Source organism: Mastomys coucha, unplaced genomic scaffold, assembly GCF_008632895.1.
Source record: "Mastomys coucha isolate ucsf_1 unplaced genomic scaffold, UCSF_Mcou_1 pScaffold3, whole genome shotgun sequence".
Classification (NCBI taxonomy): domain Eukaryota; kingdom Metazoa; phylum Chordata; class Mammalia; order Rodentia; family Muridae; genus Mastomys; species Mastomys coucha.
Window position 1 is genome coordinate 27,229,832 of NW_022196909.1, and position 11,917 is coordinate 27,241,748.

General features: G+C 51.5%; 1 protein-coding gene and 1 long non-coding RNA gene across 2 annotated transcripts in view; one reads left to right on the forward strand and one right to left on the reverse strand.

The window, feature by feature from the left end:
* The first annotated feature begins 3,931 nt into the window (after window positions 1–3,931).
* LOC116074887 lies at window positions 3,932–6,425 on the forward strand. Its single transcript, XR_004112331.1, has 2 exons — window positions 3,932–3,983; window positions 4,317–6,425. It is a non-coding gene; the product is annotated as an uncharacterized LOC116074887 (long non-coding RNA).
* A 4,367-nt stretch (window positions 6,426–10,792) lies between these two features.
* Fam241b (family with sequence similarity 241 member B) overlaps window positions 10,793–11,917 on the reverse strand; it is a 3,101-nt gene continuing 1,976 nt past the window's right edge. Inside the window, exon 3 of the mRNA XM_031347496.1 lies at window positions 10,793–11,702. Coding sequence (XP_031203356.1) covers window positions 11,433–11,702 — 270 coding nt within the window. The 3' untranslated portion in view covers window positions 10,793–11,432. The remainder of the gene's footprint in view (window positions 11,703–11,917) is intronic.

The following is an 11,917-nucleotide window of genomic DNA, read 5'->3' on the forward strand; positions in this document are numbered from 1 at the left end:
TCCAGCCAGTTCTGAAATATACTTGTATTCTTTTCCTCCCATGATTTCTAATTCGGGACGCTTGGCACATTAAGGTCCCCACAGACTGGGGGTAAGAGACAGGGCTCCGGGAAACGGGTTCTGGGCGCCTTGCTGTTTCATTTCCTGCAGGAGCTGAGGAAAACAGAAGTGGACAACATCCTGCAGATGCCCGGCGCCCCTCCAGCCAGGGAGACATAAATGGCATCACTCTTGACTCAGTCACTGCACCCACACCACCAAGATAGGGACCTAGGGACTGACCACAGGAAATCTAGCACCTCATAGAGTTGCCATTGTCACCTTACAACATTCAACACTGGCAAGAGAAGTAGCCTTGGGCAGAGTGTGTGTGTATGAGTGTGTACGTGTGTATGTATGTGTGTATTATGTGTGTATATGTATTGTGTGTCTGTGTATGTGTATTATGTATGTGTGTGTTGTGTGTGTAGTGTGTATGTGTGTGTATTGTGTGTATGCATGTGTATTTTGTGTGTATGTGTATTGCGCGTGTGCATGTATGTGTATTGTGTATGTGTAGTGTGTGTGTGCATGTATGTATGTGTAGTGTGTGTGTGTGTATATATGTGTGCATGTGTGCATGAGTGTATGCGTGTGTGTGTATGTGTATTATATGTGCACATGTGTGTGTGTGAAGCGTTCCTCCTGTTGAAAGAGTCCCAGGGAAGTCAGGGCCCATCACACTCTGTTCTAAGAGGCTTTGGGGGGCTTTAGACCCCAGAGGCAGCTAGCTGTTTGGCCAAACCCCATCCATTCTTCTGATGATACCGTCTTTGTCTAATGTCTTTGGCCTCCAGAGTTCCAAGGGCATCTATGAGTCCCTTCCCCCAGCTGTACCACCTTACCATGGTGCCTGTCCCAGGATTCTTCCACATACAAAGCTTCTAAGCTTCTACCCACCCATCCAGCAGGACCTAAAAATATCCACAAGGGAGTGCTTAGTCACGTGTGACGGGACCCGTAATGGGGCCATGCCCCAGACCTCCTCCTCACAGACCAGCTGTGTAAACCTTCCCCAGCTGGGGTGGCTGCTAAAACAAGGTCAGAACACAAGAAACTGTTAGTCCCTGTGCAGAATCCCTCCTTTGTGGCAGCCCCGGGCTCCACCTACTGTCCAGGCAGTCCATTCACTGAGAAAGCACAACCCGGGAGGGAATTCTGCAAGAGCCATGGCCTTGGAGTTTGAGAACAGCTTCAGGAGGCCTAGTGATGGCCTTGCTCTTTCTGAGGGAAGGGGGGTGGGAGGAAGTGGAAAAGAAGAAGTGAGCATTTCACATTCTGTCCAAAGTTGGGGTGTGCAGTGTCCCCCAAAGGCCCAGGTTGCTAAAGGGTTGGTCTCCAGTCTACAAAACCTTCAGGAGTTGGGGCCTACTGGAAGGAAGTTGGGTTGGTGGGGACATACCCTTGAAGGGGACATTGGGACTCCCTCCCTGTCTCTCCTCCTACTTACCAGCCACCATGAGGTGGGCAGCTCCTCCAACCTGGCCTTCTGATCCCGCCATGTTCTCCCCACCCAACCCCATCCCCTGCCACATGCCCAAATCAACAAACCGAGTAGCCATGGCTGAAACCGTGAGCCACGGTTAACGTCTCCTCCTTGCAAAGTGATTTTTCTCAGTCAAACACAGAGTGACCCACCCACCAATGTGAGGAGGATGCCTGCTTTCCTGACTCATCCACCAATGTGAGGAGAATGCCATCGAGCATTTCCTGTAGCCATCGAGCATGTAGGAGAGAGAGGGGGGCCTGGGAAACGCTACTCGGGAAACACGAACACGTTATATAAATGATTCTTACAAATACAAAATGAAGCTGGAAAGCAGATTGGCCACAGGAATAAAAAGAAAGTGAAGAAGGAGGAAGGGAAGGAAGAAAGGAGAGAGGGATGGGGAGAGGGAGGGAGGGACGGATCATCAATGTATCAAAGCAAGGCAAGATGAAAGTTGCCTGCCGCCTTCTCTAAGCCCCCAGCCCCTCTCTGTGTGGCTCATCCGATGATGACAGGCCTTTCTACTTAGTCCTCAAAGCTGCTCCTCGGGATGGAGCTGTCTCTGTGAACTGGTTTTAGGCTGGAATCCTGGAGCAGACAGCCACCAGTCCTCACCTCGCCCTGTCCCACCCGGCCCAGAGTTCACCTGGGATAGACTTTAGGTGGTCTAGATTGACCTGGCTCACCTGGAAATCTAAAGGGAGCGGGACAGGATTCCAGGGAGTCTGGCGTGCCATGTGCTCACTAAGAACTCAAGAGCTAGGACTAATACCCCTTCCTGGACTGCAGGCCTGTTTCCATGGTTACAGAGACCCTCCTGCTGTGTAAAGCAGGAAGGGAAACTGGGACCACAGGTCCCTGGGAGCCCAGCAAGCTCTCCTGGCCCTCCCTACCAGCCCCTCCCCTCCCCTGGCCCCCAGCTCCTCCCACTAGGGTTCTTTTGTGTTTCACTGTGCAGCAAATGCCTCTGGGGGGGCCCACACCCCCCTCTAAGCCCCCTCCTTCTGTCTGAGGTGGCACATGTTCCCTCTCCCCTTGACTGATCTATCTGGCAGAAGAGGGAGAGAGGAATCTTTAATGAGTCTCCTGCCTTCATTCATTACTGTAATGGCTTCAACTTGGGGGACAGGGGCTGCCATGCACTTAATATGTTTTCGTGTCCACAAACACATTCCCCGCTTGGCAGGGAGAGAGGAGGTCTGGTTTAGGTTTGCATTGTGGGGGTGATTTATAAAAGACACTAGCACTGGGGGGCTCCCCTGCCAGGCCTTAGACTTCTCATATCCCTAGCTCTCCCTTTGGGCTCCCCTAGTCCCCCCCTCAAATACCCCCCCTTTTAGCACCTCTCCCTGGGCTGGGCTTGCTTCCTTCTCTTCCCTATCCCCACCTTCTCTCCAAAGCCACCCAGGCTCCACAAGAAAAATGGCTGCTGACAGACACCCTCAGGTTGCACTTGATGGCTTCCTGCATTGACTTACACGGCCTCAAAGGGCATTCTGGGTAGGAAGGAAGGAAAGTGGGTCCACTTTGACCCATTTCTCTGTGGCCACCCACCTGGGCAGCTGTCGAAGGCAGAAGAAAGATATTGGGAAGAGAGATAGTACCCCTCCCTTGGCTAGCAGACTATTCAAAGCACTGACCCAAGACATAAGAAGTTCCTAGGGAATGTCACGCCAGTAGAAGGAAAAGGCCAAAGGGTGGTATAGCCAGAGGAAGAACCTGGCCACCACCAGCAATTGCACACAGCTCTGACGGCTTGTCTGCTCACCCTGCAGAAGAGACTGAAGCAGAAACAAGGGTGGGGCAGTAATGGGCAGGACCACAAGCCCTGGCCAGGGCATCAGCTATGCACACCTCTAGTGCTTTATTTAAACCGAAACAACATGCTGTTGCTTCAAGTGTAGACTGGAGTGTCATAGGGCCTCTTTGTCTGTTTCCTTCCAGAGTGGCCATACTGTGTATATCTCTTCTCTCCACTCCCATTGGTGCTTATCTCCCTAATGAACCTGTGGAGGATGGATGGCTAAGCCTAGCTCATTAGGGCTGCCAGTGCGCTAGCTTTGACACTAAAGCTACAGTGACACTGCAAGAAGGGGGAAGTTTTCAGGGAAACCTTGCGTTAACAAAACACGTCGGGGATATCATAGCTGGGGAATTGCTCTGGGAGAGGCGTCCGGGTTTACTATGAGTGAGAAAGAGCCATTTGGGCTCCATTGTCCCTAAATAGGAGCTAGCTGCTGAAATATTGGAAAAAACGGCCACAAATCACTCCTCAATGAGGTGAGAGTCTCCACGGCAACCTGCCCAGGGCAGAACACCAGGAGACAGGAGATGCGTGGTCACCATGGAAACCACATCCTAGAAACCCATTGGTATTGGTTTGCCACATTGCAGATGAGGTAATGGGGGTGGAGCTAGAACCTGCAGGATTCCCTGGAGACTAGAGTAAAGAAAGGTGTGGGAGGAGAAAAGGGAAGAGGGTGAGGGAGGGGTTGGAGGGGAGGGAAGGAGGGAGGGAGAGAAGGAGAGAGGGAGGGAGGGAGGGAGGGAAGGAGGGAGAGAGGGGGAAGAAGAGAGGGAGGGAGGGAGAGAGGGAGAGACGGGGGGGGGGGGGGGAAGGTCCAAGCCCTAGGCCGTCTCTCTGAAGCTGTGTAAGGAATGAGGGAATGGGTCAGGAGCTGGGGTGAGATGGATAAACAGGCCGGCCTGAAGCCCAGGGGAAGGATGAGCAGGCATAGCTAGGTGCCACCATATTGAAAGTCTTTATTGCTGCACTCCGGCTCTCTAGGTCACCGGCTCAGCATGAGTAATTCTCTATCTAGTGCTGCTCCATCAACGATACATTCAGAAGGATTTGGAATCAGAAAAAAACCTAGTTGGGTCCCTCAGGTCCTCCGTGGACCCTGGGTGCTCAAGCACAAGGTCCTCAACCTGCTCATCCTCAAAGCCTGCTTCTGGCTCCAATTACTCTCCATCTTGTTGGATGGATGCTCCTTTCTTGCCTAGAAGCTAACTAGCAACTAGGTACATGGCGCCACTTGCTGGTCGTCCCTGGAAGCAAGGCAGCAGTGACTAGTGGCGAGTCTCAACTGAGTTCCAGACAAATCTATCTCTTCAAGCAGGTGTGAGCCTAGGATCCATCTCTCATCACCCTCTGGTGTCCTGGGGATCAAATGAGTTCTGAGATAGAAAGAACCACAGAACACAGCATGCCCAGATTATCAGTCTGTCATGTGACCTTAGCCAGCCATTGGCATCTCTGGACTACAATGCCTGTCCATGACATGGAGTTTGTGTGAGATTCCCCATTGGGGTTCTTGAACAGCAAGCGTTAGCCCTGTCCTAGACAGGACAATTCCATCAAATCTGAGGAAGAAGAACACCCCAGAAATACAGTGCCACATGTCTCTCAGCATCTATGTGATTTAAGGCAACCTGGTGCAGAAGGACTCCACCACCACTAGCCAAGAAGCAGGAGCTAGGCCCACCAATACTATTCTGCAATCAAGCCCAAGGCAGAACACTGCAGCTAACCTGCCCTCCTCTGATGTGGAGAAGAGCCCAGGGCTCCTAGACATACATCAGAGGAAGACAGCTGGGGACCAGAGCTACCCACAAGGCACTGCGGATACCGGCCTCTTCACCCTTTGACACACAGAGGTCTCCACAGTGAACCAGCCACTCAGAATGCAACCTTTCCTGAAGCTGGCTATCCGGGGAAATTAGTGCTAGACCAGAAGGGCTTGGTGGGCGAGGATGGTGGACCTCAGTCTGGGACAGCTAAGCTCACAGCCCAGCTTTCCCATTTGGCATGACAACCTCCATGTTCCGTCTTCCCATTGGCTAAGCACAGCCAGGTCTACCTCTCAGGGTCTGCTGGAAATGAAACCGGCTCCCACCACGCCATCTTTCCAGGAGGAAGCCTGGATCCACAGCGACACATCCATCACCAAGGGCTTAATCTAGAAGAGACTTCAACGTCTTGCCCCATCAAGAGCGTGTATAACAGCACACTCCCAGCTCTTCCCTCTGCCTGTGATTTTACTGAGCGCTTACTGTATGCAAACAGTACTAGCCAGTAGGGCTGGAATGACAGGAAAGGTAGTCTGAATGCTACAGCCCAAGGTCTACAAGGGAGTCAGGAGATGGACAGACATCAAACTGACAGACTCACAGCCAAGCTGCCGAAGGACCATATGACCAGAAAGGAATGAATCTGAGTGGTCAGAGAATTATCTTTGGCTCTCTTCCTCCACGCTGGTCATAAGGGTGGCGTGTCGCAGCTATTGTGGACTCTGAGGCAAAGCTGATGGGTAAGGGGGTGGGCATCGTTCTTGAGAACTCGGCTTGTATAAAGACAGAGGGAATATTCATCCTGTTTTAAGAACTTTAGTTATCTAGCTGCTTCTCTGCCCTCCAAACCCTCTGAACCACATGCCTAGAATTAGTAAGGAGTGGGCCAGTAGGAACCAGTAGGAACCCTGGTGAGAGGAGTCTGGGCAGGTTTTGGTTGAATTCATTTGAGTGGAAGGGATTAGCAGGAGATAGAAGACTTGTTAAATAAATCAAGTTGGAGATAAATATGGGGTGACAAGCTGGGAATGATCTTTAGGGCCATCTGCAGGCACAGCTCTCAAGATGCAACAGATGAATTCAGCAGTTAAAGACAGGCCTGAGAGAAGGGGCTCAAAGCCAGGAGACCCAACCTCCACACCAGTGACGCCTCAAGTCCAGCCCTCAGCTAACCCAGACTAGGTCACTCAAAGACTTCAGAGTTGGCGACCAAGGGATCAGGCTTGAAATCTACCTCTGACTAATGGAGATGGCCAGGCAAGCTCTCTGGGACCTTCGCATCTTAGTATACTAAAGGGACAATGACAATGGGTGAAACAATATTCCATGTTCCTGGCACCTGTGTTCTATCCGGTCCCTTGACGGCAGTGTCCATATTTTAGCTACTTTCTCAGAACAAGATGGTTCCCCAGAATCAATTCACCTCCAAAGTGCAAGAAGGACATCCGTCCCAGGCTGCAGAAGGCTTTTGCACAGTCAACTGGTTTTGGGGTTTTTTTTTTGTATGTTTATGAGTATGCAGGTGTGTGTGTGTGTGTGTGTGTGCGCGCGTGTGCGAGTGTGCTTGTGCGTGTATGTCTGCACAATGATGCACACCCAGAGAGTGATGGAGAGGACCACCTCAGATGTCCTTCCTCAGGTGACATCCACATTGGGCTTTTGAGACAGAGTCTCTCAGTAGTTTGGAAGTTACAAAGGAGACTAAGCTGATTGGCCAGTGGGCCCCAGGAATAGGTCTGTCTCTGTCACAGCATGGGATTACAAACGTGTACGACCATGCCTGGCTTTGTGTACATGTTGGAATGGAGGGGTCTGGGAATCAAACCGAGCTCCTCATGCTTGAAAAGCAGTTGCCTGCCTGAGACATCTCTCCAGCCCCAGGTCGATTTCTTAACAGCCATACACTGACAGGTAGTAACCAGACGTAGTTAGACATTTTGCTTTTGCTTCTTCCTTAATGGAATTTCAAAAGGAATTTGAACTCTAAATATTCCTGACCCCGTCGGCAGCTTTCACTGGAGTCTCTCAGGCGGTGGTCAGATTTAAACCACTACTGTGTGACACTATGCCTTATCCCAAACTCTCCCTACATACCTCTCACCAGGCCCAGCAAAGGATGCAGGCGATCCACTCTCCCCGACTCACACAGGACAACTGAGACACACCTACCCAGAGATGCGAGAGATCTGCCTGATTTGGGACAAACACTCATATCACATTGATTAAAAGAAACCACAGGGGACCAGGCCCTTGAGCAAAGCTAGGGAGAGGTGAGAGGGGCCGGTGGGCAATTTCTGGATGTTCTGGGCTAGATGCTTGGCCACCCCTACTTACATAGCTCACAGCCCTAGAAAGGGACCAAGTCTCCCCAACCCCCAGTGGGTCACTTCATGTATCAGCAGAAATGTGATCTAGAAATAACCAAGGCTGTGAAAATGCCACAAGGAGAGGCCATGACTCACTCTCCCTCAGTGGCCCCCAGACACGCCAGCCTCAGGCTGCCTGACTCGGTGTCCTGAGGGGTAGAGAGGAGAGCACACATCTGTCGTCTCCCAAGGAGACGTCTTCTTAGTATCTGGTTTTATCTCCTCTCCTAAGCCTGGAATCCTGCTTGTGAAAAAGGAAAGATCCACTTTGATAAAATGACAGGAGGCTTGTAACACAGTAAGTGTGGGTTAGAATAAAATTGTGGGCGTTCAACCTCAGGAATCTCCCTGGAAAGGGGCCGTGTTCCTTCCCAGAGTTCCCACCAGGTGGCGCTATGAGACAACTTTCAAAACACAGGTCTACAAGCCGTGCCTGTGGCTCTCCTAAGTGGGTTAAGACCTAAAAGCCTGATGTTTTTTTCTATCTCCTGACTTCGCTCCACCTTAACCCTAATGCTCATCAAACAAGATGGCAGACGAAGAAGGCAGACACTGTGCCAAACCGGGTAACAAGCACCTACTAAGCTCTGCTATAGGCAAGAACAGGCCAGGCTCAAGAACATCTGAGCTTGACAGCTGAAATGGCCCCCTAACTGGTCAAGGTGACCTTCCTAACGCTGACCCTTTAAGATGGTTCCTCGTGTTGTGGTGACGACCCTCCCCATCATCAAATTATGTTCGCTGCTACTTCATAACTGCAATATTGCTACTGTTATGAATTGTAGTGTAAATATCTGATGTGCAGGATACCCAATATGGGATCCATGCGAAAGGGGTCGTGACCCATAGGTTGAGAACCAATCACCCAGGCTGTTCCCTCAGCTTTTGCCAGCACACAGGTGTCTCCAGAATATTTGTGACACTCAGAGCCAAGGACCAATTTTAAACTCTGCTGAGTTACAGAAGCAGGTGCTCCCACTATGGCCTACACCCCGTTCGGGGTTACGGCTCCTTTTGGGGTCTATGCGATAGTACCCCACATGACTATCTGAGGCCAAATAAAGGACCACAACTCGCCCCATGCTAAAATCCTATGGAATGAAGTTCTTGACCATAAAATGTGCCCAGGACAGACAACTAAGAACTAAAGATGGGAAATGTGTTTAACTTACTGTGATATATAAAAACTAAAAATTTGGGGCTGGAGAGGTGGCTCAGTGGTTAAGAGCACTGGCTGCTCTTCCAGAGGTCCTGAGTTCAAGTCCTAACAACCACATGGTGGCTCACAACCATCTGTAATGGGATCCGACGCCCCCTTCTGGCGTGCAGGTACATGCAGATAGAGCACTCATCCACATAAAATAAATTAGTATATATAGTAAAATTTAAAAAAAGAAAAATCCCACGAGTTCAAATATTCATGTTTGTTCACACTTGTGCATAAATTCTAAGAAGCTGGGCCAGGTGGTATAAATTTGTATTCCTAGTTCCTTGAGAGGTTCCGGTAGGTGGCCCATAAGTTCAAGGCCTACCTGTACTACAGGGTGAGTTCAGAGCCAGAGTGGACAATTTATAAAAAGTGAATAAAATGAAAAGTCAAAAAGGGGATTGCAGACATAGCTCAGAAGAGTGTGTGCCTAGCATGTGCAAGGCCCTGGGCTCAATCTCTACTACCCCCAAACAATTAATAATAATAATAATAATAATAATAATAATGGCACTGTAGTAGGATCGCATGCCTATAATCCCTGTTACTTGGGAGGCTGAAGCAAGAGCATTGCAAACTCAAGGCCAACCCGGGCTCTATAAAAGGCCTGGACCACACAGCCCACGCTTCTAGGGGCAGGGCGGGGCACCTCTGCCTGTATTGGGTCAGGTTGTCTAGCACTTTCAGACCCATGGCTGGAGAAGCAACCAGAATAGTGTCAATGAACCCAGAGTCCAAGGACACAGAGTCAGGACACAGCCCCAGTACCCTCTGCCCCGTGTCCTAACCCCAGTCAGTCTGCTGCTACCACCAGCTCCTCTGGCCCCCGTGTCCTAACCCCAGTCAGTCTGCTGCTACCACCAGCTCCTCTGGCCTCCAGCATCCCATCCCAAGATGGGAGTCTTGCTCACGTCCGGGTGAGACCCTGCTGCCTCTGGGTCTCTCTTCTTCTGAACCTGAAAGCCTGCTCACTCGTCCTCAATGAAGCACGAATTCTCTTCACAGGGTGTGGACTCCTTGATCTTAGAAAAGGAGACTTCGTTCTCACAAAGGCCCCTTTCAACTATGACGCTCCGAGTGTTACGTGAGGACCTGAATTCACATCCCTTAAGGCATATCTAGTGTGGAACAAGTCCCAAAGACTGAAAGTAGACCGGAAGCCCCAGAGAGACAAGATGGCTCAGGGAAGCGGGATGCAGGCAGGGAGTCTATCGGGGCTAGGGAGGTGAGCAGGCAGACCTGCCAGAGCACGAGATGTCACTATAAACAGCTGAGACCCCAAGCAGCTGACAACTATCCTCTTCTTCCACCCATGTCCCCTCCCATCATCAACCACAGCTGGCCACACACAGCCATCCTCAGGGACCTGGGAGGGGGAGGCTGTCGGTACCAAGGCAGGCCAGGCCCTCAGGCTTCATTCTCCCAGAACCGTCACCCTGAGCCCACCAGACCTGAACTGCCACCTATTGCCTCTCTCAGGCAGTCTCCGTGAAGACCCAAGAGTTCAAGAGCTGCCAGGTGGTGGTGGCCCATGCCATAAATCCAAGCAGGAGGGAGGCAGAGGCAGGAGGCTCTCCAGGCCAGCCCAGTCTACAGAGTGAGCTCCAGGACAGTCAGGGCTTCAGAGAGACCCTGCTTCAAACAGCCCCCCTCCACTAAAAAATAAAATAAAATAAAATAAAAGAGATCAAGAGCCTCCTGTCAGGAAATCAGGGCTTCCTGGTCCTGAGACCGGCTAAGAAGAGTTGACTCTGGTCAAGGCTTCTGAGAGCTGCTGATGGCTGGATGGACAAACCTGGGTCGAGCCCCTGAGCAGGAAAGACCCCAGACATTCATTGTGCTCTTTCACTCCTGATGCCTCCCCAGTCATTCTGGCCAAAGGACCCCCCCCCTCCAAAAGCTGACCTTGGAGCTCGGAGGGTTGGGGTGCCTAGAGCTTCCCACGGCACTAGGCAGGGTGTCCAGGCCTGGACCTCATTTCCCAGCCCCGATCCTACTGAGAAGATCCCAGCTATCACCAAGGTCAGAGGTCCTACCACTTCCTCTCCAGAACCAACTATCCCCACCAGCTTCTTCCGTCTGCCTTCCAGGCCGTGCCGCTGTGAGCCATTCGCCAGCTTCTTAAAAGGGACTCCGATTTATTTATTGAAAATATCACAATAGCTGGGCACAGTATCACACACCTTTGGTCCCAGCACTTGGGAGGAAGACACAGGAGGATCTCTGTGAGCTCAAGGCCAACCTGGTCTACTGGGTGAGTTCCAGGCCAGCCAAGGCTACACAGTGAGACTCTGTCTTGGAATACCAAAAGGAAAGATCATTACGAACAGAGTGTTAACATCCTTCCTCATAAATAAAAGCAGCCGATAAAAAAAGACACCGTCAAGATCAAGGAATGCTATAAAACTCTGAACAGTTCCCAGCTGCTCTAAGCTCCGGGTTTGCGCCTGGCGGAGGTCTTGTTTTCTGGGGGAATACAACATACTAAGCCTTTCTTACTCCGGCTTGTGCTTTTTAGTGGAGGTCCTATGCCCCCTAAAATCATTCCAGGAAACCACAGGACTCTCTTTTTCAGCAGTGCTGGCCCAGAGAGTCCCTCTGCTTCCTGCAGCGGAGAAAACCTACGCTCACCACCGCTCTCACGCCCATCACATCTTCTGAGCACACCCAAGATCCCTCCCCCTGTGCGTGATCTGCACCGAAGCCCAGTCGATCCTATTGAACACTCCCACCCTCATGAGTGCCGCCCCCCTGGAGGTCACCGCTGGCTCAGGTGAGACACCAGGTAGACCAGGCCTACTAGCAGGAGGCCACGCACCCCAAGCATCATGAGCAGGAAGAGCAGGAGGATGGAGGTCACAGGCTCCACCACGTGATTTCCAAGATGCCACTGTGGGAAGCCCATGTTCACCAGCTGCCGGTTCAGGTCACTGAAAGGAGATTGCGCAGCACCCAGTCGGGCACCTGCCTGCTGCTGGCGGGGTCCGGGGCCCCCTGGAGGTGCTCCATGGCCTCTGTTGAAAAAGCCCTGGAAGATTAAGACAAGACAAATGAGTCTAGTGGAAGCTTCCTTGGAATTGAGGCACCAACCAGGAGACTCCAGGCCAGGCCCCACCCTCCACCGTGGACATCCTACAACCATGCTTCCTTCCTGGGACCAACTGAGGCCCAAAATCTCAGAGCCTGTGCTCCCCTGACCATGCCTGGGAAAAGGTGGTTAGGATGGAGGGGAGGGGAGGGGAG